This window comes from Eptesicus fuscus, chromosome 4, assembly GCF_027574615.1.
Source record: "Eptesicus fuscus isolate TK198812 chromosome 4, DD_ASM_mEF_20220401, whole genome shotgun sequence".
Classification (NCBI taxonomy): domain Eukaryota; kingdom Metazoa; phylum Chordata; class Mammalia; order Chiroptera; family Vespertilionidae; genus Eptesicus; species Eptesicus fuscus.
Window position 1 is genome coordinate 2,829,066 of NC_072476.1, and position 23,505 is coordinate 2,852,570.

At 58.2% G+C, this 23,505-nt stretch overlaps 1 protein-coding gene across 2 annotated transcripts in view; it reads left to right on the forward strand.

The window, feature by feature from the left end:
* OTOA (otoancorin) overlaps positions 1–23,505 on the forward strand; it is a 56,389-nt gene that overhangs the window by 7,935 nt on the left and 24,949 nt on the right. Inside the window, exons 7-17 of one of the 2 annotated variants that reach the window (XM_054714414.1) lie at positions 78–313; positions 4,651–4,754; positions 9,638–9,738; positions 11,055–11,213; positions 12,777–12,938; positions 14,215–14,430; positions 17,004–17,171; positions 18,745–18,885; positions 19,861–19,916; positions 20,072–20,189; positions 22,301–22,374. In XM_054714414.1, coding sequence (XP_054570389.1) covers positions 78–313; positions 4,651–4,754; positions 9,638–9,738; positions 11,055–11,213; positions 12,777–12,938; positions 14,215–14,430; positions 17,004–17,171; positions 18,745–18,885; positions 19,861–19,916; positions 20,072–20,189; positions 22,301–22,374 — 1,535 coding nt within the window. The remainder of the gene's footprint in view (positions 1–77; positions 314–4,650; positions 4,755–9,637; positions 9,739–11,054; positions 11,214–12,776; positions 12,939–14,214; positions 14,431–17,003; positions 17,172–18,744; positions 18,886–19,860; positions 19,917–20,071; positions 20,190–22,300; positions 22,375–23,505) is intronic. The other variant, XM_054714415.1, reaches the window with a different exon arrangement.

Below are 23,505 nucleotides of genomic sequence, written 5' to 3' on the forward strand. Positions count from 1 at the left end.
CGCATCGAGAGACTCCGCGCTCAAGACCCCTCCTCCTCTTCTCCCCGCCCCCCCTGCCGCTTCCTTTGTGCCTTTAGGAGCTGGAAGGCATCGTCGTGGACTTGGGAGCGATTCGGAGACAAGCCCTGCAGAGCCCGGGCGTGAACCGCAGCCTGCTTCTCATCGCGCTGGAGAGGTGCTTCCAGGAGCTGAGCGCCCTGGAGTGCGTGGAGGTCCTGGGCGCGCTGCTGCGGGGGTCCCCGGGCAGCTTCCTGCAGCCCGGCCTCCCCGCCAGGCTGCCCCCCGGCCTGCGCCAGGACGCCTTCAGGAACCTGTGAGTCCCCCGCCCTCTCACTCCACTCCCCGCCGCAGGGTCTTGTGAGCGTCCAGGAGGTGACACAGGGTGTCCAAAAGTGCACCCGCACTGCGGATGGTAAAGCCAGTGTTTGCTGACAGCCGCTCATTTCAGCCTTTAGAAGAATCGACAGAAACGAGTACGTTTTGTCAGGGCCTGTTCCGCCCGGTGACCCGGCTGGTCCAGGCACTGCCGGTAACGCAGTGGCATCCCCACATCAAGTCACCTCGTGCGGTACCTGCGCCCTCAATTCGTCAGCTGTTGCCGGTTTTGTACCTAAACTTTATCTCTTATGTCTCCCCACACAAAAAAGTCTAGTGGATAAATTCTTTGTTCAAAGCTTATTCTGGCTTCACCTATTAATTCAAATCGGTTAATCCTGAAACGGAGTGAAAATTGAGCGCATTATGCGCTGTTAAAGCGTGTCTACATTTTTATACACACTTAGATATGAAGGCAATGTTCGTACTTCAACTGCATTTTCAAACGTCCAGGAGCATTTAGGATGAATTTCCTTTGTTCAGAGCTTAGCCTGGCTGAAAAGAAAGAAGCATCAGTGGGGCTCTCAGCTGTGAAAGCGGGGTGCATGTTTTGGGACACCCTGTACGGGCCGAGGGAAAGGCGGTGGGACGGGTCAGTGTGTGAGGTCTGGAACAGAAGCTGGAACCTGTGGAGTTTAGAGATGGTTTGATTAGTAGCTTCCAAATTCCAGTCATTCCGGACCTCACGATTTTTGCCGTATCTATACCCATCTGTGCTGTTATTTCCTTCCTGTTTTTCTGAATAGGAACTCAGTTTTTCCTTAGTATTTATTTAAAAAGAAAATTTGATATCATTACTGCAAATGGGAAATGAGTATTATTTGTCTTAAGTAAAAGTAGTCGTAAAAGTAAAGACGATAGCAAAAAACGGTGCCACTCAATGCCAGCGACGCGTGCGGCTCCCGGTGCCCGAGTCCCTGAGCCCGGCCTCCTGTCGGTGAAAAGGAGCTGGGCCTGAAGGCGCCCTCCCACCGACCCTCCTCCCGAGGGCGGGGCTGGCGGGTGCTGCGGGGTGGGGGGTAGGGGCGGGGGTGGTGTGGGGGGCTGGTGGGCACTGCGGGGTGGGGGGGGGGGGTGGTGTGGGGGGACTGGAGGGTGCTGTGGGGGTGGGGGGTAGGGCGGGGGTGGTGTGGGGGGACTGGAGGGTGCTGTGGGGGTGGGGGGTAGGGCGGGGGGTGGTGTGGGGGGACTGGAGGGTGCTGTGGGGGTGGGGGGTAGGGGCAGGGGCAGGGGTGGTGTGGGGGGGCTGGTGGGCACTGCGGGGTTGGGGTGGGGGGGTGGTGTGGGGGGACTGGAGGGTGGTGTGGGGGTGGGGGGGTAGGGGGGGGGTGGTGTGGGGGGGCTGGTGGGCACTGCGGGGTGGGGGTGGGGGGGGTGGTGTGGGGGGCTGGTGGGCACTGTGGGGTTGGGGTAGGGGGGGTGGTGTGGGGGTGCTGGTGGGCACTGCGGGGTGTGGAGTAGAGGGGTGTGGGGGGGCTGGTGGGCACTGTGGGGTTGGGGTAGGGGGGGTGGTGGGGGGGGCTGGTGGGCACTGCGGGGTGTGGAGTAGGGTGTGGGGGGGCTGGTGGGCACTGCAGGGTGGGGGGTAGGGGTGGGAGTGGTGTGGGGGGCTGGTGGGCACTGCGGGGTGGGGGGTGGGAGTGGTGTGGGGGGCTGGTGGGCACTGCGGGGTGGGGGTGGGGGGAGGGGGCAGCACCTCGTCATGAGAAATTACACCTTGGGTGCGGGATGCCAGTTAGAGGGTTGTGTCCCGGACTTGACAGGCCCTGGGCCTTGCCTCCACTGTCAGCTGCCTTTACTGATCACATCCTTCATGGCCCTGAAGCGCCTTTCCCAACCTGAAATGATTTAGGAGACGGGAAGGACCGTGACAGCAGCGTGGGCGGGTCTGTGTGTTTACTTTCAGCTCCGAAGGCGGCGGGGACCCAGGCTGAACTAGTGCCGACCTCGTCCCGTCGCAGGCTCCGTCCTGGGCCCTTTGCTCTGTGCCCTTACACAGTCCGCTCGGCTCGCTCCCCGCTCCCGCTCCCGCTCCCCGCTCCCCGCTCCCGCTCCCGCTCCCCGCTCCCCGCTCCCCGCTGATGTGCGTGGAGTGGACCGGAGAGAAGGCGATTGGGAGAGGGGTGTTATGGCCGCTGCTCATCTGAGTCACGTGTCAGAACACCCATTCAAACTTTTGTCGAAGCTCTTGTCTCCCAGAGGGAATGATGGGACCCTGTAGTTGGACAGTTTCAGGCAGTTAAGTCCAGAAGCTCCCACGGCGTCAGGAACACCTGTGGACTGTTGTCCCCCAGCTCTGCCGTCCTGATGGGCCTGCGTCAGGCAGGCTCCCTCCCCTGCGAGCGAGGCCTTACGCCCGTCCTCGGAGCGCCCAGTCCGGAGGGGAAAGTCTCTTCCCAGCAGGTCCAAGCCAAGCCCCGACCTGATTCTCACTGGTCCAGACTGGGTCACATCCGGTCTTGGTCCGGTCACGGCTGTAAATGGACCTAACACGCTCAGTGGTTAGATGGGGTGACAGTCCCACTCGAGCTCCTGGGTGAACCAGGAATGGGAGGACTGTTTCTCCAAGAGCCATCGAGGCGCCTTGTGAGAAAGGGGTGTAGTGGCTGCCGCAAAACTGCTACGGACCCGGAATCAGAGTGGGGAAAGGTTACCGATCTCGCGGACGGAAAGACAACGGAATAATGCCCATCTAACATCCCGGTTCTCAGCGCTCGAGGGGGGGTCCGGAATATGCCCCACGTCCCCTGAAGACATGCTAACGGGGCCTCTAAACAGCCTCCTCTTTATGGATAAAGAATCCGGGGCCCAGCGAGGAGACGCACCCACGGTGGGTGGCCCCCGGGGGCTTGCCTGACTCGTGCCAGGTTTGTCCTTTTCCTACGCTGCCCCGCCGCCCCCCTTCTTGTGAGGAGGAGGCCTTTAATCTTCCTCCTTTTCCAGATGGGGACCCCGAGGCACGAAGAGATGAACCCCCAGGTCAGACTGCAGGGACCGATGGGCGAGGTTCCCATGGAGGAGGCTCCCCGTTTGCCCAGAACCCGGTGTGCCGCCCTCCCACCCCCTCAGGCCTGGGAAACCACCACAAACCAAAGAAGCAGTGGGAGCAAACTCGCAGGAAGCAGATGTTGAGGTGGACTTGAGGGACAGTTTGCTTGCTCACCTTGACGTGACTGGGAGAGCGGCCGGGGGAAGGAAGCTTGGAAGGGCTGGGCACGGTCCGCTGGGGAGTTGGTTCAGTGGGTGGGTGGGGGGCAGGGGGACCCCGGAGAGGAGACCCAGCTGCTCTGCAGGTGGAACAGGGTGGTGAGCTGCGCCTTGCTGGGAAGGGTCAACTCATCTTTGGGCCAAATGGGATCGCAAGGAGGTGACGGTGCCGTGGGTCCCAGGAGCGGGGTGGCCGACAGGGACCCGGACACTGCGCACCCAGCGGGTCTGTCAGCGGCGCGTCACAGTGACAGGCGTGGAGAGGACGCGGAGGGCCAGGGCCCGCACACGCTGCTGCGAGAACGTAAAACGGGCAAGTGCTTCGGAAAACAGTCTGCCGATTCTCAAAAGGCTAACAGCGGCTGCCACCTGCCCCAGCCACGTCCGTCCGGGCATGCGTCCAAGAGGAACGGCAGGATGTGTCCACAAGCACCCTGCACACGAATGGCTGCAGCGGCTCGGCCGTCATAGACAAAGCGGGCGCCCCCGTCCCCAGCCGGCGGATGGATGAAGAGAACGCGTCTGTCCGTGCCGTGGAATGTTATTTGGCCACGAAAAGGAATGACGTGCTGACATGCATGAACCTTGGCAACATGACGCCGAATGAAAGAAGCCAGTCCTAGGGACGACGCCTCGTCTGAGTCCGTTATCTGAAATGTCCGGAAGAGGCAAAGCCACAGACAGGAAGTTCATGTGGGGTCTGTAGGGGTGGGGGTGCTGGAAGGCGAGGGCACGGGGATTCTCCGTGAGGTGCTTAAGATGTCCTCACGTTGGTTGTGGTAATGGTTGTACAACTCTGGTTACACTGAAAACCATCAGTTACACTTCAAGTGGGAAATGGTGTGTGAGTTACAATTTCAATCAAGATGTTACCAAAACAGTGGCCTTGAGGTGAGGACGTGGAGACCAGTCTTGGGAAGGATCCAACGGAGGAGGGCCGAGGGGGAATGGGAATCAGGCTCCGTCCTGCCCGGAGCGGGCGGGCTGGGGCGTGAGCCGCTGCCCCTCAGGGCGGCCTCCACCTGTTGCTCCTGAACGGACGCCTGTGTTGTGTGTTGTGTCCTTCAGGTCCGCGGTGTTCAGAGACCTCTACGACCAAACCTCGGCCCGGACCCAGGGAGCCCTCTACTCCTGGATGGCCGGCGAGCTGCGGGCGTCCTCCAGCGCCACCGGTGAGCCTGCGCGGGCACCGCCCGAGGCCGTCCATCCTCAGAAAAGGCTGCCGCATCTCTGAGGGCGGGGCTCCGAGTTCTGTGTCACTTAGGGTTTTACCTGTCCCGCCCCAAACGGCGGGAGGGTTTGTGTGGCTCGGGGAATGAAATGCACCCGCTTCGGCAGCGCACTTTCCGTGTGCGCAGGCCTGAAACGAGGCCGCATCCGTGTCTCCCGGACGGCGCGCCCCGGGTTCCTGGAGGGATGGAAGTGGGTGGCCTCCTAGACTTGATGAGAGCCTTTAGAGTGAGGTCACAGGTTCAAAATCTGTATGAAAACCTGTGTTAAAGTGGCACAAGGTAACCTTTAAAAATAAAATCTAGCTCGGCCCACGTGGCTCAGGGGTTGAACATCAACCTATGAACCAGGAGGTCAGGGTTGGATCCCCGCTCAGGGCACAGGCCTGGGTTGCAGGCTCGATCCCCAGTAGGGGGGCGTGCAGGAGGCAGCCGGTCAATGATTCTCTCTCATCATTGATGTTTCTATCTTTCTCTCCCTCTCCCTTCCTCTTTGAAACGAAAAATAATATATTTTAAAAAATAAAAAATAAAACCTAGGAAATAAAGCACTGAAGTTTAGCCCTAAGCTTCCTGGCAACCAGAGCAGAAATAGGTCAGGATCCGTTTATTTGGAAGATGTTTATCAAAAACCTGCCACGTCCCTCTGGGGGCACAGAGTCCAGCTCCCAGAGACAGGAAGTAGCGTGCTGGTTGTGTGGCTGGGGGCGGGGAGGTTCCGTTTAGGGGGCAGAGGTCGGGCTTTGCCGGATGCGGGAGTTCTGCGGTGGAGGCAGGAGGGGCCCCAGCAGTGGGCGTGCCGGAGGCGCCGCGCTGGGCACCAGGCTGGTCAGACGGAAGGGTTACGGGGGTGCATTTGACCACAGTGAGAACGAGCGATGCAGAAAAAGAACGCTCTGGGGATGAGCAATGCCTACAATTCCTCCGGTAGCTTCAGCTTGTGGGGTGTTCAGTGTTAGTGTGCACACCGACGAGCTTTAACGCTTTCAGAAAGCCTCCCCTCTGTGGGCCCCGGGGACCCCGAGGAGCCAGACGGCCTTGGCTGAGCGGAGCTATGGCGGTTCCGGAGGCAGCGGGGAGACCGCCAGGCCAGGCGCACATTTTGTACACAGGGACAGAGGAACAGTTTACCCTTTGTGCCCCTCGGTCTCTGCCTCCGGGGCTCCCCTCTGGTGCTGCAGCGAAAGCTGCACAGGCAGGCGACGAAGAGGCCTGGCTGTGTCCCATAAACCTTACTGGGGGACACTGAAACTTGAATTTCATGGGTCACAATATAGTCTTTCTTTTTTGATTTTTCTTTCAACGATTGGAAAGCGTAAGAACCAAGCGTGCAGGTGGGACAAACGCAGGGGGTGGGCTGTGGTCTGCAGGCCCTGGGCCAGGGAATCGGGGAGACCTAGCATTTCAACTGATCCCAATGCGTGGTCCCTCCCCTCCAAAATGGGGGTGGCGCCAGGCCTGCCGGCTCTGCCAAAGCCGTGGGTGGGGGTGGGCCCTGCTGCAGGGACAGAGGGAGCCTGTGGGGTTGGAGTGTGGGGAGCCCCCCTCCCCCAATTCTCTATCCTGCTGGAGCCACTCTGCTAATCACCAAGTCACCTGTCCCGAGGCCCCATCTGGGGGATCCTGTGCTCACCCCAAAGCTCTGGTTCCTGTTGGGGGTCACCTGTTGTTCACATGACTCAGCCCCCCAGCAGGGCTGCCATCGTCGCTCCTGGTGACGACTCACTGCACCCCGCAAAGGCCCCCTGCCCCCGTCTTCCCCCCAAACGCCAACAATGAATGTTGTTGTTTATGAAAGTCTTTTACGGAAAGACTGGAGCATGGGGCCAGTTCTAGCTCAGGGAAACTTGAAACTGGATCCTGGGCATAAGTGTTCTTTAAAAATTTCAAAAAACTTTTCAATCTGCCCAGCTCAGTGGTTGAGTGTCGGCCCTCGAACCAGGAGGTCATGGCTTGATTCCCGGTCAGGGCACATGCTCGGGTTGCAGGCTTGATCCCCAGTAGGAGGCATGCAGGAGGCAGCTGGTCAATGATTCTCATCATTGATGTTTCCATCTCTCTCCCCCTCTTCCTTCCTCTCTCTGAAATCAATAAAAACATATTTACATTTTTTTCATTCAGAGTTGACACACACTATTATAATAGTGTGAGATGTACAACAGCGATCAGACATTCTACACCTTCCGAGTGGTCCCTCCAGCAAGTCAGCACCTCCGGCACCGCACAGAGCTCTGCAGTACCACTGACCGTATTCCTGTGCTCACTGTGCACCGTGACCACTCCATAACTCCCAACCTGTACTGCCAATCCCCTCACCACGCCCACCCCGCCCCCTCGCAGCCATCAGTCTGTTCTCTGTGCCTATGAGTCTGTTTCAGTTTTGTTTGTTCATTTATTTTGTTCTTTAGGTTCCACATGTAAGTCAGATCACATGGTATTCGCCTTTCTCTCTGACATTTCACTTAGCAGAATGCCCTCCAGATCCATCCATGTTGTCACAAATTAAAACAAATGTTTTTGGGGTTAAACATCATCCGAGGATATTTTTTCCATTGATTTTTAGAGACAGTAGAAGAGAGGGTAGGGAAGGAGAGAGGGTAGGGAAGGAGAGAGAGGAGAGAGAAATGGAGAGAAAGAAAGAGCGAGATGTGAGAGAGACACATTGTTTGGTTGGCTCCCGATGGAGCCCCAACTGGAGCCGGGGATCGAACCTGCAACCCAGGTCTGTGCCCTGAGACCCTTTGTTGTGCAAGTGGGTGCTCTAACCAGTGAGCAACACCAGCCAGGGCAAGATTTTATTCTTTTTTTTATTGTTTAAAGTATTACATATGTCTCCTTTCCCCCCGATTGACCCCCCCCGGCCACTCCCACCCCAAGGGCAGGCCCCCACCACCCCAGTGTCTGTGTCCATTGGTTATGCTAATATGCATGCATACAAGTCCTTTGGTTGATCTCTAACCCTCCCCGCCCCCCCGCCCCTTGTCTCTGGATCTATTTTTGTTCATCAGTTTATGTTGATCATTATATCCCATATATGAGTGAGATCATGTCATATTTATCTTTCACTGACTGGCTTATTTCACTTAGCATAATGCTCTCCAGTTCCATCCATGCTACTGCAAATGGTAAGAATTCCTTCTTTTTTACCACAGCGTAGTATTCCATGGTGTAGATGTACCATTGTTTTCTAATCCACTCATCTGCTGATGGGCACTTAGGCTGTTTCCAAATCTTAGCTATTGTGAATTGTGCTGCTATGAACATAGGGGTGCATATATCCTTTCTGATTGGTGTTTCTTGGGATATATTCCTAGTAGTGGGATCACTGAGTCAAATGGGAGTTCCATTTTTAGTTTTTTGAGGAAACTCCATTCTATTCTCCACAGTGGCTGCACCAGTCTGCATTCCCACCAGCAGTGCACGAGGGTTCCTTTTTCTCCACATCCTTGCCAGCATTTGTCTTCTGTTGATTTGTTGATGATAGCCATTCTGACAGGTGTGAGATGGTACCGCATTGTCGTTTTGATTTGCATCTCTCAGATGATTAGTGACTTTGAGCATGTTTTCATATGTCTCTTGGCCTTCTGTATGTCCACTTTTGAAAAGTGTCTATTTAGGTCCGATGCCCATTTTTTTGATTGGAGTGTTTATCTTCCTTTTGTTAAGTTCTCTGTAAATTTTGGAGATTAAACCCTTATCTGAAATAGCATTGGCAAATATGTTCTCCCATGCAGTGGGCTTCTTGTTGTTTTGTTGATGGTTTCTAAGATTTTATTCTTTATTATAGCTGAGTAATATCCACTGTAGATACATACCACTTCTTTATCCACTCATCTACTGATGCACACTTAGGCTGCTCCCCTATCTTGGCTATTGTAAATAATGCTGGGGTGCAGATATCTTTTCAAATTAGTGTTTTCATTTCCTTCAGATAAATACCCCAGAGTGGGATTGCTGGGTCAGAAGGTCATTCTATTTTTATGTTTTTGAGGACCCTCCATACTGTTCTCCATAGTGGCTGCACCAATCTTCAAGTTCTGTTGACATCCCACTGGTGGGGAAATTCAGACAGAGTGACGAGCCCTCTGGGAGTTCAGGGGAGAGAAAGTACTGCTGGCTGGGGACAAGGCCGGCTTTCGGGAGGAGGAAATGTTTGAGCTCAATCTCGAAGGTAGGATTTGGAAGCAGAAGGGTATCAGGAGCGGGGAACGTCGGCCCGCGGGCCATGTAAGTCCCTCAAAATCATGTGGTCTGGCCCTGCCAAGGCATTAGGGGTAAGTTAATTAAATGTTTGACCAAATAGAGCAGGCTCATTTTTAAGGTGATCATTTTGTAGGGCCCGAGAATGATGTTAAAAATATCCACATGGCGCTGGGCAGGGGTTCCCCACCCCTGGTTAGGTGAAAGGCATTCTAGCTCACAGGAAGGGCCCAAGCAGGCAGAGTTTGGCGATAGCCAACAAGGATGATAACTGTTGTTAGTAGTGAAAGAGCCAGATATATCTGAAGTTGCCAGGTTACTAACGAAGTGAGCTAACCCACAGCTGTCTTTTGTGGTCGGAGGTCTTCACAAATGATCTGCATCTAACAGCTCCCGGTGGGGCTGGTGCCACCGCCGCACACTGTTGAGTAGCAAAGCCCCGTCGGCGGCATCGGCGCCTCCCAGCGCGGCGTGCGCCCCGGGGGCAGGGTGCTGCCGGTGAAGGTCAGCGGATGAACTAACGGGTGAAGGAGTGCAGGAAGGAGGTCCTGCCATCAAGTCCCACCGCAGCGCAAGGCTTTTATTCACGCACGCACGCGCTAACCCATTTATTTATTTGCTTGCAGATGGGGCTACTTCCTGGGTCAGCGCAGAAAACTTGTGGATTTTGGGCAGATACATGGTCCACCTGCCCCTGGAAGAAATTACGAAAATCAGTCCTGTGGAAGTAAGTCGGGCACGCTCACTGTCCCCCTTGCTGACTCCCGGGGCGAGGTCAGCCAGCAGCCGAGGGGCCCTGGGCCCTGGACACCGACCAGCGTAGGGCGGCCGGGGCTGTAAGAAAACCCGGGGAAGGGCCTCCCGCCGTCAGCCCCGACGGTGTCCTCGTGCCGACGAGCCGAGGACAGGGCGCTGTGGCCACGGAGACAGCTCTGACTTGAGCCAACGTGACAGGAGGCTGTCTGTGAACCAGAAATCACGGGAGTATTTTTGTCCGCAAGAAAGGCCCCGGAAAATAGCGCTAGCATTTCCCGGCCAGGAGGCATGAGCCCACGTGGAAGGCAACGTGGAGGCGCAGCATTGAGCTCTGTCCCGAGGAGCTTAGCCCGCGGCCAGCGGTTCCTCTCCTGGGGTGACCAGTGACCCTGCAGCCCCCAGAGCGCGCCGCCAGCCCGAGGCCTTCACCGAGGGGGGGGGCCCCTCGCCTCCGCTTCCACCCCGAGTGCCCGCCGCCCCTGGCCCTCCCTGAGAGAAGTCTTTGCATCAGGCGAGAGGCTTGTTCAAGGGCCACCGACCCACAATGCCTGGGCGTTGTGAGATGGGAGGCAGCACCGGGTTCCCCTTCCCACCTGGGAGGCGGGCGCGGGTTGAATGTCTTCGATGCTGTCACCCTACTACAACGTGGGCTGACCCGCTTTGCCCTCCCAGGGCGAGTCCGGGACGAGGCAGGTGAGATTCCGAGGAAGCTGGGTGGGGGCACGCGATAAAAGCACCTTTTCTCCTTCTGGAAGGATGGGGAGGGCGGGGGAAGCGCCGAGGGCGTGTTACGGGCAAAGGGCAGTCTCCGAGGGAGAGGAGCTGTCGGAGGCTTTTAAGCTCAGAAAACAGCGCATTGAAACGGGCGTTAATGGGACAGCCTTGGACACAGGCAAAAAGTGAGCAGGAAAAGGAAGATCTGCTACTCAGATTCTATTCTAGTTCACTTCTTAATCTTACAAAGAATACATGTTTTTCATTGCCCGAGGCCATTTGTAAACTCACTCATCTATCAAAAAACGGATTCCCCAAAGCAGGAAATGTGTGGGCCACATTCTCTAACCTCAATACAACAAATCTAGAAGTAAATGTGCCAATATCAGCTTAAAAAAGTTCAGCTTCATGGATATGAAAAGTAATGCTTCCTTAACACCAGCGGGCCTCTCTGAGGAGGCGGCACCCAGCAGCCAGGGGCCTGAGGACGCCCACGGGGCGGGACCGGCACCCCGTGTCTGGGATGGCGCTGGCCACGTCCGCCCCCCTGACCTTTCTGTGCTTGTCCACCAGATGGGGCTGTTCATCAGCTATGACAACGCCACCAAGCAGCTGGACACGGTCTATGACATCACGCCGGAGCTGGCCCAGGCGTTCCTGGAGCGGATCGGCTCCTCCGGCTTCGACATGAGGAACGCCTCTACCGTCCACAGGCAGGGCCTCGGAGCTTATGCTTTATGTTTTTGGGGTTAAACATCAGCGGCAGGTTCCTCTGAGCAGCAAAGGCTCCGGGAGGGAAGGGGGGTGGCTCGTCCGTGAATAGCCTGGGGAGGGGGGCTTCCCCAGAGACCTCTCCAAGGCCTGAGGGGGACAGAGGCTTTCTGGGGTCTCCTGGGTGCCAGGCATTTATGCAACTTTGTCACGCTCCGGGTTTAACCGCGGCTCGCTGTCCCTCCCAAGGTAAAGGTGCAATCCCAGCGAGGTGGGGGGGGGGGTGCTGGACACAGCTGCTGGGCCCCCGTACTTGTGAGCCCTTGTTCTCTAGACTCTCAGGCGGGGGTTAGGCTCTAGAATTTAGGGGCTGTAATGGGATCCTCCAGGGGCCATTCCCAGCAGGAGCTGAGCCCAGGAAGAGTCCGAATGTCGGGGGGCTGGGGTTGGGCATGCAGTGGGGGGATCTCCAGGGCCTTGCTGTCTCCTCCAACATCTCCTTAAAGTTTTCCAAACTCACTTGTGAGAATGTTCTTACATAAAGGTGTTACCCCTTCTTCCTCCATCCCTAGAAATTCTCACCAGCAGCCGGGGTCCCGTGTTTCTATGGTTACGCAAAGGACAGCTAGTGGGACCTGAGCCAGGCCTCCTGGTTTGATCCTGGCTCTGTGACGTGCACGCCGAGTGGTTTCGGCGTGTTCACGCCCCGCTCCGTGCCACCCTTCCTCTGCCTGAGAAAGGGGAGCCCGCCTGCCACCGCACTGAGGTCCCTGTAAGGACCGCACACGGGACACGCAGTTATGTGCTCAGGAAACCTTATTATTCTCAGCGCTCATTCATATCCAGCCTTCGCCTCCCGTCACCTTCCTCATTAGACAAACGTCAGACCCTCCCTGACCCGGTTGCTCTCCTGTGGACACGTCTGAGCATGTCCGTGTCCTGGGAGGGCGGAGCCAGGTGCAGCACGGCCGAGCGGGCGGTCAGCCACGCCACGTGCAGGAGATAGCATGGACGCTAAGAGCAGCCGGGACTGACGCGCGTCCGTCCCCGCCGGGAAGTGTGCTGACCGTCAGCATGCCCAGCCTCACGCTCAGTGTCCCCAGTGCCACACCCATCGCACGTACGACGACGTGCTCATAGCACAGCAGACCTCCCCTTTCAAGCCTCGGGCAGATGGGCGGCAGGCAGCAGCCTTGCAGGGAGGTCAGGTAGCTGCTGAGTCCGCCGCCTGAGCTGTGCTCCTCACCCCGGGGACGGTGCTCCCCGCTGGGCCAGGGTCACAGCCCACGGCCGCCGACACCTCTCTGTCTCCCCGCTGGGCCAGGGTCACAGCCCACGGCCGCCGACACCTCTCTGTCTCCCGGGTTCCTTTCCTTTTGAAAAGTCATTGTCACCTGGGGTGTGGTTTGTAAGCATCCTGGGCATGAGTCTGGGCCCCAGAGACCCCTGGCGGGCAGCGGCGTGTCTCCAGTGGAAAGGGGGGCGTTTCTGTGGCAAACTGCACCGGCTGCTCTCAGGCCCCTCCCCCGGGAGGAGAGTGACAGCTGACCAGCCCCAAGCCGGGCCCCCTGCTTGTCCTGCCAGGCCCTGCGCCCGGTGCCAGGCCCTCTCCTCTCACACAGGCTGGGGCTGCTCGTTTGTTTCCATGGAGACCTGGAGCTGCTGGACGCCGCCCTGGCCCGAGTCCTCCTCCACCAGATGATCAAGTGCAGCCGTCTCCGGGGCTTCCAGGCTCGTGTCCAGAAGGTGCAGATGGGGTGCAGGGCCCGGGCCGGGCCTCAGTTTTACTGGCCAGAGAAATGGGGAGTCTGGCCCGGCTTTGAGAGAAACACGGAAGGTTATTGGGACCTAGATCCAGCCAGAGTAGAAGGTGTCTCAAACACACGAGCTGGACGTGGGAAGGAGCAACACAAAACTAGGAAAAGGTTTGGTTAGATCAAAGCTCTCCGCGTGGCCACCGCGAGCTTGGAGGTGCCGGTCACTGGGGGCCGGTCAGGCAGCTTCTGAGGCCGCGGGTGGGGCCGGCTGCGCGTCTAACTGCGCCCAGGTGGCGCGCTGTGCCCAGAGGCCACCCGCGAGCGGCGCTGCTCTAGTGCCCTCCGGGCAGACGTGGAGCAGAGGTGGACGCTGAGGGCCCGCGAAGGCAGGCAGGCGGCTGCGTGGGGACCAGGAGCGGGACAGCTATTTCTTTCACTCCTCTCTGCTGCCCCCCAGTGGCCGTTTCAGGACGGCCTGGAACACGGGCACACACCTCTCAAGTGAATCCATAGGCTCTTCATACAGATTCAGGTGTTAGAACATGAACCGTGCTTGCTTTTTTCCTTTTGTGCAGAGGTCACGTTACAGGTGGTAACGTGGAAGCAATTGGGAAACACTTGACTAGCGCTAGGCAGACATAAAGTAATTGTCCGGGTGGTCACAGAAGCGTGGGGTTTTGTAAGATATCATTTTAAGGGAAAAACATAGAAAAGTACACTTCTGTTCATATTCCAATTATGTAAAAATATGTACTTAGTTTATTTATAAAGTACATGTTTATAAAGCACAGAGGTCTTAGCAGCCGATAGTTATTTGGGTGAGGCAGGATGTCCAGGAGACGTACTTTGTGTTCCACCGGGAATTACTCTTACACAGACTGCGCGTTATCGTAAGCCCCTGGGCATTTCAGGGAAGGAAGACAGCATGTGCGCCGCGGTAGAGTCAGGGTCACACAGGAAACAGGTGCCGTGAGAGCGGCTGGCACTGTGGGCGACATGGACGGCCTCCTCCTGCCGGGCTTTCAGGCTCATTTAGTAACAGATTAGTATTTAAATGAAGCGCAAGGTCAAGGCCGGAGGAGGCGGTGTTCTCATTAGGGTGACTGGCTGTCTGGCCTGGCAGGAGTCCCTCCCCAGGCTGGATTCCTCTCCCCCGGCGAGGCGGGGTGCTGGAGGCGGCGTGGAGCCGTACACGCCGGGAGGCAGCCAGAGGGCACTCCTGTCCCACGTGCTATCGACCCTCACTGCAGCTTCTCCCCTGCCAGCTCAAGGCCGACCTCCTGGGCATTGCCACGGAGAACCAGACGCTCAACGAGACCCTGGGCTCTTTGTCGGACGCGGTCGTGGGCTTGACCCCCAGTCAGCTGGAGGCCCTGTCCCCCGAGGCTGTGCACGGCGCCATCTCCACCCTCAGCCAGGTGTCAGGCTGGGCCAAGAGCCAGGTGCTCATCTTGTCCGCCAAGTACCTGGCCCATGAGAAGGTCAGTGGGAACTCTGAACTCTTTTTAAAAAATATTTTTATTGATGTCAGAGAGGAAGGGAGAGGGAGAGAGAGAGAAACATCAGTGATGAGAGAGAATCACTGATTGGCTGCCTCTTACATGCCCCCCACGGGGCATCAAGCCCGCAACCCAGGCAGGTGCTAATCGAACCATAACCTTCTGGGTCATAGGTTGACTCTCAACCACTGAGCCACGCCAGCCGGGCTGAACTCCTTTTGTTGTTGTTAATCCTCACCTGAGGACATTTTTTCCATTGCTTTTCAGAGAGTGGGAGAGAGGGAAAGAAGGGGAGAGAGAGTGAGATAAACATTTGGGTGAGGAGACACATTGATTGGCTGCCTCCCATTGAGGGTGACTCTGCAACCCAGGTACATGCCCTGGACTGGGAATGGAATTATCGACCCTTTTGTGTGAAGGCCGATGCTCTAACCACTGAGCCACTGGCCAGGGCTCTGACCTCTTTTCAATGCCTGGCATCCAAGGGCCAGTTCTATGCACACGGCGGATAGCCGAGGACTCCTGGGTTCAAATCCTGTCCTTCCATTTGCTAGCTGGATGTTTGCTTCCTTGGACAATTGGCTTAACTCCCCTTTGCCTCAGTTTCCCTATTTGTAACATAAGATGGGTAACCATCACATCTATTCCGTAGGGGCCGCAAGGATTATGTAGTCAGTACCCGGGACGAGATGGGGACACCCCGTGGCCCCGCGTGTGCGCTCGATGGGTGTGAGCCCTCGTTGAGCAAAGCTGGAGAGTCACCCCAGGACTTCCTTGCTAGTTGTTGAGGCTGCGAACACACCGCTCACCCCGTGTCAGGGATAGTGCTCTTCATTCCCGTCTGGGCTGCACATGGGAACTGTCCCCACAGAACGTCCTGCTTAGGGGGCTAGGGCAGTCCCAGCCCTGTCTCCTGCACGTGGCCCTGGCTCACGCTCTAGCTCTGGGGTGGGGACGGGCCTTTTTCCTGGGGGTGAGTCTCTGTGCTGGGCTCAGCAGGCAGGGCCAGAGCCCTGGGCCCTGCACAGTGTGGGTCCCGCTCTTTAGCTCACAGCCAGCCCTTCCCAGGAAGCAAAGCGGCTCCTGAGGATCGGATTGGGGCCAGTTCCAATATGACAACAGCCTTCGCTAAGCGCTTACCCTGAGCCAGGTTCTGTTCTCAGTGAGCTAATCATTTGGTCCCCCAGGACCCCGGGGTGGATAGAGTCCTAACTGATTCTCCCGCTCATTCCTGTGCGGCACACAGCGTAGACGGGCATTGCCGCGGCCGCAGGAAAGGCACTCAGCTGGGACTGAGCCCGGGCACCTGGCTTCGGAGCCTGCTCGCTCAGCTCCTGGCCGACAGCCTCGGCATGGCGCCGGGACCCCTGCCAGCCCGTCCTCTCCTGCCTCCAGGCCAAGGCTGGCCGTCCACCTGTCCCTTCTGGCCTCGTGGCGACCTCAGTCTGAAGGCGTGGCAGCTCTGGCCTGCGTGGACTGGGGACACGGGGCTCACCTGGCGTTTCCCTGCGAATGGTGTCGGAGCCGAGGGATCCAGCTCTGCCTTCGGTGGGAGCATTAGAGGCTCCATCCTTCAGAGCACAACTGAGGGAAGCCACGCACCCAGCCTTTGTAGAACCAAGGAACCCGCCTGCTTATATGGGAAGCCCGGATGAGGCGGGAACATGCACAACCTGAGGGGTGCCAGCTACAGACAGACATAGCTGTCATAAAGCATCAGACTCATATCCTGAGACGTACCTTTGTTATTTTTAAAATGTAGTTTTATTGATTTCAGAGAGGAAGAGAGAGAGAGAGAGAGAGAGAGAGAGAGAGAGAGAGAGAGAGATCAATGATGAGGGAGAATCATTGATCGGCTGCCTGCTGCACGCCCCCTACTGGGATTGAGCCCACAACCCGGGCATGTGCCCAGACCAGGAATGGAACCCGGAACCCTTCAGTCCGGAGGCCAATGCTGAATCCACTGAGCCAAACCGGCTGGGACTGAAGCATGTCTCTATTTCAGGGAGTTTCTGCCTGGAGGTAGCTGAGCGTGGGCTTGGCCCTGCCGGCTGCGTGCCAGGGGACAGGGTGCGAGCGTGGGCTGCCTCCAGCACCGAGAGGGGCCGGGCTGGCCCCTGAGAGCCTGGGGCCACCGGCGGCAGCGGCTGGTCCGTCCTTGCCCATTGTTGCCCGTGTGGGCCCAGATTTTAAAAAGCCAGAGACTCACCTGGGTTTTTGTGGGAATGCCCCACATGTTAAATGCCAGCTAGTTCAGACGAAACGTACTCGTAAAGCAGCCCTTGGCGGCCAGGGCGGCGCTCGGGCTGCGTCAGGTACTGTGCTGTGGCCTCAGGCAGCAGAGTACCCGCCCGTGCCCCCCCACCCCCCGGGGGCTGGTACTGCTCCGTTCCGTTCTGACATTTACTCTCTTTCCTGAGAGAGGAAGGAAGGTCTGGGAGGCAGCACACCCGCCCCTGGTGCCCGCCCTGCCACCCGGCACTCAGTGGGCCTGGCCAGTGCCCTGCAGGCGAGAGGCCTGCGCAGAGCCTCGCCCCTCTTGCCGGTCCCCCCAGGTGCTGTCCTTCCACAGCGTCAGCCAGATGGGCGTGCTGCTGGCGGGCGTCGGCGCCCAGGCCCTCTCGGGCATGGACCCCAGGGCCCTGGCGCAGGTCCTGAGAAGCGCCGGCTCCCTGCACGTGTCCAGTCTGTCGCCGGCCCAGCAGCAAGGCATCCTCAGCAAGGTGAGGGGGCAGGTCCCGCGGGTGCCCAGCGGCTGCTCACAGCCTGTGGCTTTGGGGTTTGTGAGTGGGCCGGGTTAGCCCAGCCTCCGGGAGGGGGTTCCTCCGGGAGGGGGTTCCTCTGGGGAGGGGGTTCCTCTGGGGAGGGGGTTCCTCCGGGAGGGGGTTCCTCCGGGGAGGGGGTTCCTCTGGGAGGGGGTTCCTCCGGGGAGGGGGTTCCTCCGGGGAGGGGGTTCCTCTGGGGAGGGGGTTCCTCGGGGAGGGGGTTCCTCCGGGGAGGGGGTTCCTCCGGGAGGGAATTCCTGCAGGGAGGGGGTTCCTCTAGGGAGGGGGTTCCTCTGGGGAGGGGGTTCTTCTGGGGAGGGGGTTCCTCCGGGAGGGAATTCCTGCAGGGAGGGGGTTCCTCCGGGGAGGGGGTTCCTCCGGGAGGGGGTTCCTCCAGGGAGGGGGTTCCTCCGGGAGGGAATTCCTGCAGGGAGGGGGTTCCTCCGGGAGGGGGTTGCTGTGGGAGGGGGTTCCTCCGGGAGGGGGTTCCTCTGGGGAGGGGGTTCCTCCGGGAGGGGGTTGCTGTGGGAGGGGGTTCCTCCGGGAGGGGGTTCCTCTGGGGAGGGGGTTCCTCCGGGAGGGAATTCCTGCAGGGAGGGGGTTCCTCCGGGGAGGGGGTTCCTCCGGGGAGGGGGTTCCTCTGGGGAGGGGGTTCCTCTGGGGAAGGGGTTCCTCTGGGGAGGGGGTTCTTCCGGGGAGGGGGTTCCTCCGGGGAGGGGGTTCCTCTGGGGAGGGGGTTCCTCCGGGGAGGGGGTTCCTCTGGGGAGGGGGTTCCTCCAGGAGGGGGTTCCTGCAGGAGGGGGTCCTCTGGGGAGGGGGTTCCTCTGGGGAGGGGGTTCCTCTGGGAGGGGGTTCCTCCGGGGAGGGGGTTCCTCCGGGAGGGGGTTCCTCTGGGAGGGGGTACCTCCGGGGAGGGGGTTTCTCCGGGAGGGGGTTCCTCCGGGGAGGGTGTCCGAGCCCGGAGAAGGCTTCTTCCTGCCGCCTCCCCTCCCTCCAGAGGGTCCCTGGCTCCGTTGTACTTCTTCCCAGACCCCACTGCTCTCCCTAGCCAACCACACCTGGAGGACTCTTCTTAAACTAGGTTTCTGATAAAATAACATTTAAAGGTTGATTTCCAATCTCAGAGTGAGTCTGAAGTCCCCGGAGTGCTTCCGAGAGTCCTTCCGGTTCAAGTCCCGCCAGCTCCTCCTCCTCTCTCGGCAGGGCCTTGGGGGCCCCCTCTTCCCTCAGACTTGCCTCTTCCAATCGCAGAATCCCTTAGAAACCAAACACGAGAGGTCTGCCCCGACGTCAACCCCTGCGGGCAGCAGGAGCACTGAGGGTTAAACAAAGAGCGAAGGTTTGGAAATAAGACAGACTTGAATCTCACTATCAACCAGTTACTCATGAAGCCTCAGTTTTCTTAGCTGTACAATGGGGCAGTGACGGTTCCCCGGATGGGTTTGTGCTGGGGAAGCACTTGGCACAGTGCCTGGCCTTCGCCGAAAGCGGCGCCTCCCAGGCGCGGTCAGGCAGTGTCCTCGCTCTGCAGGTGGCCGGAGCGGGAGCGGGCGCCCCGGCTGTGGCGGAAGTCCCAGGGGCTCTCTTTGAGGAGGTGTCCCTCTTTGACTTGAGGAGGGAACTCGGACTCAACTCCACTGTCCTAAAGGAGAAGGCGCTTCGGAGGGGTCAGGTATGACTGCTGAGGTCGGACACCGGTTCCGGTGTGTATGAGGGGTTCCCCACGCCAGCGAACCCCACCAGCAAGGCCTTCCCAACACTGGCTGGGGAGGGCCTACGATGACCTCGATTCCACACCAGCTAGGGGAAGGGAGCCCCGGGAAGGGCTCAGTCCTGCCTCCGCGCTGCCAGGCGCTGTCCAGGGCACTGGTGCTGCCGCCCGCCCGCCCGCCCGCCTGCAGCTGGGGCTCCGGTGGCCGCTCCGTGGGTTTGGTTCACCTGCTGCAGCGGCTCCCAGCACTCAGAGCGGCGCTTTATTCACTGGGCCACTGGCTTTTAGGGAAGGATGTGACGGAACAGCCCGTGGGGGAGAGGCGGGAGCAGAGCGTGGGGAAGGGGCGGAGCTTCCCTGCGTCCAGGTGCCCCCAGGTGCCCCCCCCCCCCCCCCCCCCCCCCCCCCCCGCCACCAGCCCCGAAGCTCCCAGAACCCTGTCCCTTGTGTTTGTGGAGGCGGCATCGCACAGGCGTGATTGATTAGCTCGCTGGCCAGCGGCCATTGAGCTTCTAGCTCCCTCCCTCCTGGAGGTCAGGGGTCGGCCTGAAAGTCCCACCTTCTGATGACAGAGTGGCTTCACCGCTTCTGCTCCCTGGGTGTCCTGAGTCCAGGAGCTACCAGGTGGGCCTGGCCACGCAGAGGCAGGAGCGGCAGCCCTGCTCCCTGCAGCCGGCTCTCCCTCCTCCCTGCGGGGCCCGCCTGGTGTGGGGGCGCGGCCCTGCCACCCCTCACCTCCCAGCTCTGCCCCTTAGCACCCGTGTGGTCCTGGGCAGGTCACAGCCCAGGAAGCCTCTGTCTTCCCATCTGTAAAATGGGTCGTGTGTGCCTTCCCCACAGGGCTTCCCGGTGCTGGGCCCAGCACGGGCTCGTCGGTGGATGCCCCCCACACCCCCGCCCCCCCCCCCCGCAGCTGGCGTTGTTCTCTCCCCTCAGGCCTTGTTCCTGTATGAGCTGCTGTCCCAGACCAGCAGGCCCGCCGAGCTCCTGAGGTAGGGAGCGCAGCTCGCCAGCTCTTTGGAGCCTGATTTCCCCGCAGGGAGAGCTGGGCCGGCCCTCTGTAGCCCATGCCACGTGGGCTATGCCTTCTCTTCTCCTCCTTCCCCGTCTCACCCAACCGCTCTTCCCCGCCCCTGTCTTTCTGCAGTGCCGGGCAGCTGGTCAAGGGCATGGCGTGCTCCCACATCGACGCCCTGAGCGCCGACTCCTTCCTGGCCCTCTCCCAGTATTTTGAGAACAACCTCGCTCTGCTTTCACCGTATCAGGTACCTTTCTGCTTCTGCTCCTCTTTCTGCCCGGGAGCCGACCCTGCATTGACTGGCTCGGAAGATAGTGATGCCGGCAATATTCTGGTGCAAATGGTGGTGTGGGGCCAAATACCGAGCCAGGCTTTCTCCAGTGTCTTTCCTTTTTAAAAAAGTATGTTTTTACTGATTTCAGAGAGGAAGGGAGAGGGAGAGAAACATCGGTGATGGGAGAGAATCAGTGATCGGCTGCCTCCTGCACGCCCCCTCCTGGGAATGCAGCTCACAACCCGGGCATGTGCCGGTCAGGGAATCGAAAGTGACCTCCTGGTTCATAGGTCAACGCTCAACCATGAGCCGCGCCGCCGGGCTCCAGTTTCTTTTTTAGATGCTCCGAATACCCCGCCTTCAAAGCCAGAGTTTTCCCAGGTTGGTCATTTCACACTCTGCTCCGAGCCTGAAGGCGCACCCGGCAGGCGCAGCGTCGCACGCTCACCGTCCCGTCCCCGGCCGAAGGCCGCTCCGTCAGCCACATGCTCACCCGGCCAGGGTGGCCAGCACAGACGCTGCTCTAAGGGTCTTTTCTTTTCACTTAAAACTTCCTTCTCCAAATGCCACGGACGCTCTCCCACGCTCTGGGGAGACGGCAGTGCCCGCGCTGATGCGCTGAGCGCTCAGAGGTGAGGAAGGTCCCTGTGACGTGCTCTTCTCACAAACAAACACGGCGCAGGCACACTTCGGAGCTGGGCATGTCTTTGGCCTTGACTGAGGTCATGGCTTCGCGGGTATTCACATACGTCCAAACGCATCGAATACAGTGTAGTGCTTTGCATACAATTATAGTTCAATAAAACTGTCAAAAATATAGGTTGCTGGCCTTCTCTTAGAGCAGGTCTGGGGGACCCCTGTGGGCTACCTCCTCACCGCTCCCTGGTGGCAATGTCCCCCAGTGGCACGTGAGCGTCCGCCAGGCAGAGGCGGGGGCTGGGGGAGGCCAGCCGCTTGGAGGAGGCCTGGTGTCCGAGCAGAGCTCGCCAAACACCTCCTCTCCCGGACTCTCCTGTTCTTCAACCTTCAAATACCACTTCATCAGAAAAGTTGCCTTTTTTCTTTACATGTTTTGCTAAAAACACATAATTATCATATAAGAAATAGAAAGAAGTAAAATTTCCCTAGAACAGTGGTCTCCAGCAGTTCTGCTGTCACACTTGAGGGGAGGTGCTCCTGGCATCGAGTGTGTGGGGGCCAGGGCTGCAGCTTCACACCCTGAATGCAGACGGCAGCGTCCAGCACACGGGAACCCCCCTCCCCGTGCCAGTGCCCAGCTCGTGGCCCCCCGGCCCCGGGACCAGCAGGGCTCGGCTAGACTGCTCCATGGGCAACTGCAGGGAACGCTGGCTCCTGGCTCTGAGGGAGGGGGCGTGTATAAAACACACTTACATGTGACTTAAAAAGCACAAGTGAGCTCATACTGTGTACACTGTTCTCTTTAACTTGCTATACAACACATTGTATATGTATAAAATAGGGCATGGACATCATTGCATATTAATACGTGCAACTCTACCTGCGGAAACAGGTAATTGTGCAGCGTTCCGCTGTATGGCTATCCCATAATTTACCTAACCAGGCAGCCCCCACTGAGGGCCATGACGGTGTATCTTCCCTTTTTGCCATTACAAACAAAACCGCGGGGAGCATTCTTAGACTTAAAGTTCTGTGTGCATCTTTAAGCTATTGCCTCAGTTTCCTCATGCACAAACCGGCACAATGGTGGTCCCTACACCCGAGGGCAGTGGTCAGCAAACTCATTAGTCAACCGAGCCGAATATCAACAGTACAACGATTGAAATTTCTTTTGAGAGCTAAATTTTTAAAACTTAAACTTCTTCTAACGCCACGTCTTTAAAATAGACTCGCCCAGGCTGTGGTATTTTGTGGAAGAGCCACACTCAAGGGGCCAAAGAGCCCCATGTGGCTCGCGAGCCGCAGTTTGCCGACCACGGCCCTAGGGTGTTCTGTAAACAAGACACCCCTGTGAAGGGCTTAGAGCAGTGCTTGGAGCAGACAGCACAATCTTGCTTGCTCTTCTTACCACTTCACTAAATGCTACAACTTTTCCAATCTTTCAGGTTAATTGTTTGGCGTGGAAAGCCTGGGAGGTTTCCAGGTCCTTCATGCAGCCCTTCCTCTTGGCTGCGCTCCCGTGAGTGAACGTGGGCCCCTTTCTGGCTCGGCAATAGGATGGGGGGACCCACCCAAACCAAAGTCTCCTCTCCCTGTGGGTTTTGTGAGGAGCCAGAGGCGGGGTGGAGCGTGCCCTGGACAGTGACGCCCTCGAGACGCAGGGTGTAAATTCTGGGTCCCACAGAAATTTCAGACCCTTGCTTTTTCTTGTTATTTAAAAACCGAAGCCAAAGCAGATCCGGCCTGGGCGGGCCTCCCCTGTGCCCACGCTCCAGCAGGCAGGGCTGGGTGAGCGGTGGGGCTTGGCCTGCTATGTGTGGGCACTCAATCCTGGGGGCAGGCCTACTTTCAAAGTACGGTCTGGACACGGTTTCTGTTTTTCTCCTCTTGCTGTTATTGTCTTCATTCATTCAAAAATATTTATTGAACGCTTACTACGTACTAGCTCTTAGAAATAACTAAATTTCCCCCATAAAGAGCTTACAAGCTCAGAGGGGAAAAACAGGTAAGCACGAATTATAATATCAAGTTGATATTTGGTTGAAAGTGATAGAATCTTAACTCAAATTGGCTTAGGCAATAAAAGGCAGTTTTGTATTTAGGTAGCTGGAATGTCCAGGGATGGATTTCAGGCATGGCTAGATCCAGGGGCTAAAATTATGTCATCTGTCTCTTAGCCCAGCTTTCCTCTGTGGGCTTCTCTGTCAGACAGTCTTTCCCTGTGGTGGCCCCTGGCAGATCCAAGGTTACATCTTCCTGGCTGTCATGTTGGAGGAAAAGAAAGACATTCTCTTCCCGCTCTTCTCAATAAGACTTGGGTCGAACTCTCATGGGCCTACATTGCTCCTCTTGACCCAGTCACCGGGTTTGGAAGGATGGGTAACTTGACCGGAGCTGAGAGTGGATGGGCACCCCCCAAAGCACCGGGTCTTACAGTGAAGGGGTGATTCTCGAGAAAGCCAGGTGGGAATGGGTAACGGGCACTGGAGCAGAGGAGGGAATACTAGTCTTTTCTTCAGACGGGAAGTCAGAGCTTGAAGAATGAGGTGGGTTGATGGGTTTAAGAGGGACACTCCGGGCAGGGACACCAGGGGCTCCGCCCAGCAGGGATACGTGCAGGGAAGAGCCCTGGGAAACAGGGTCTGTGATC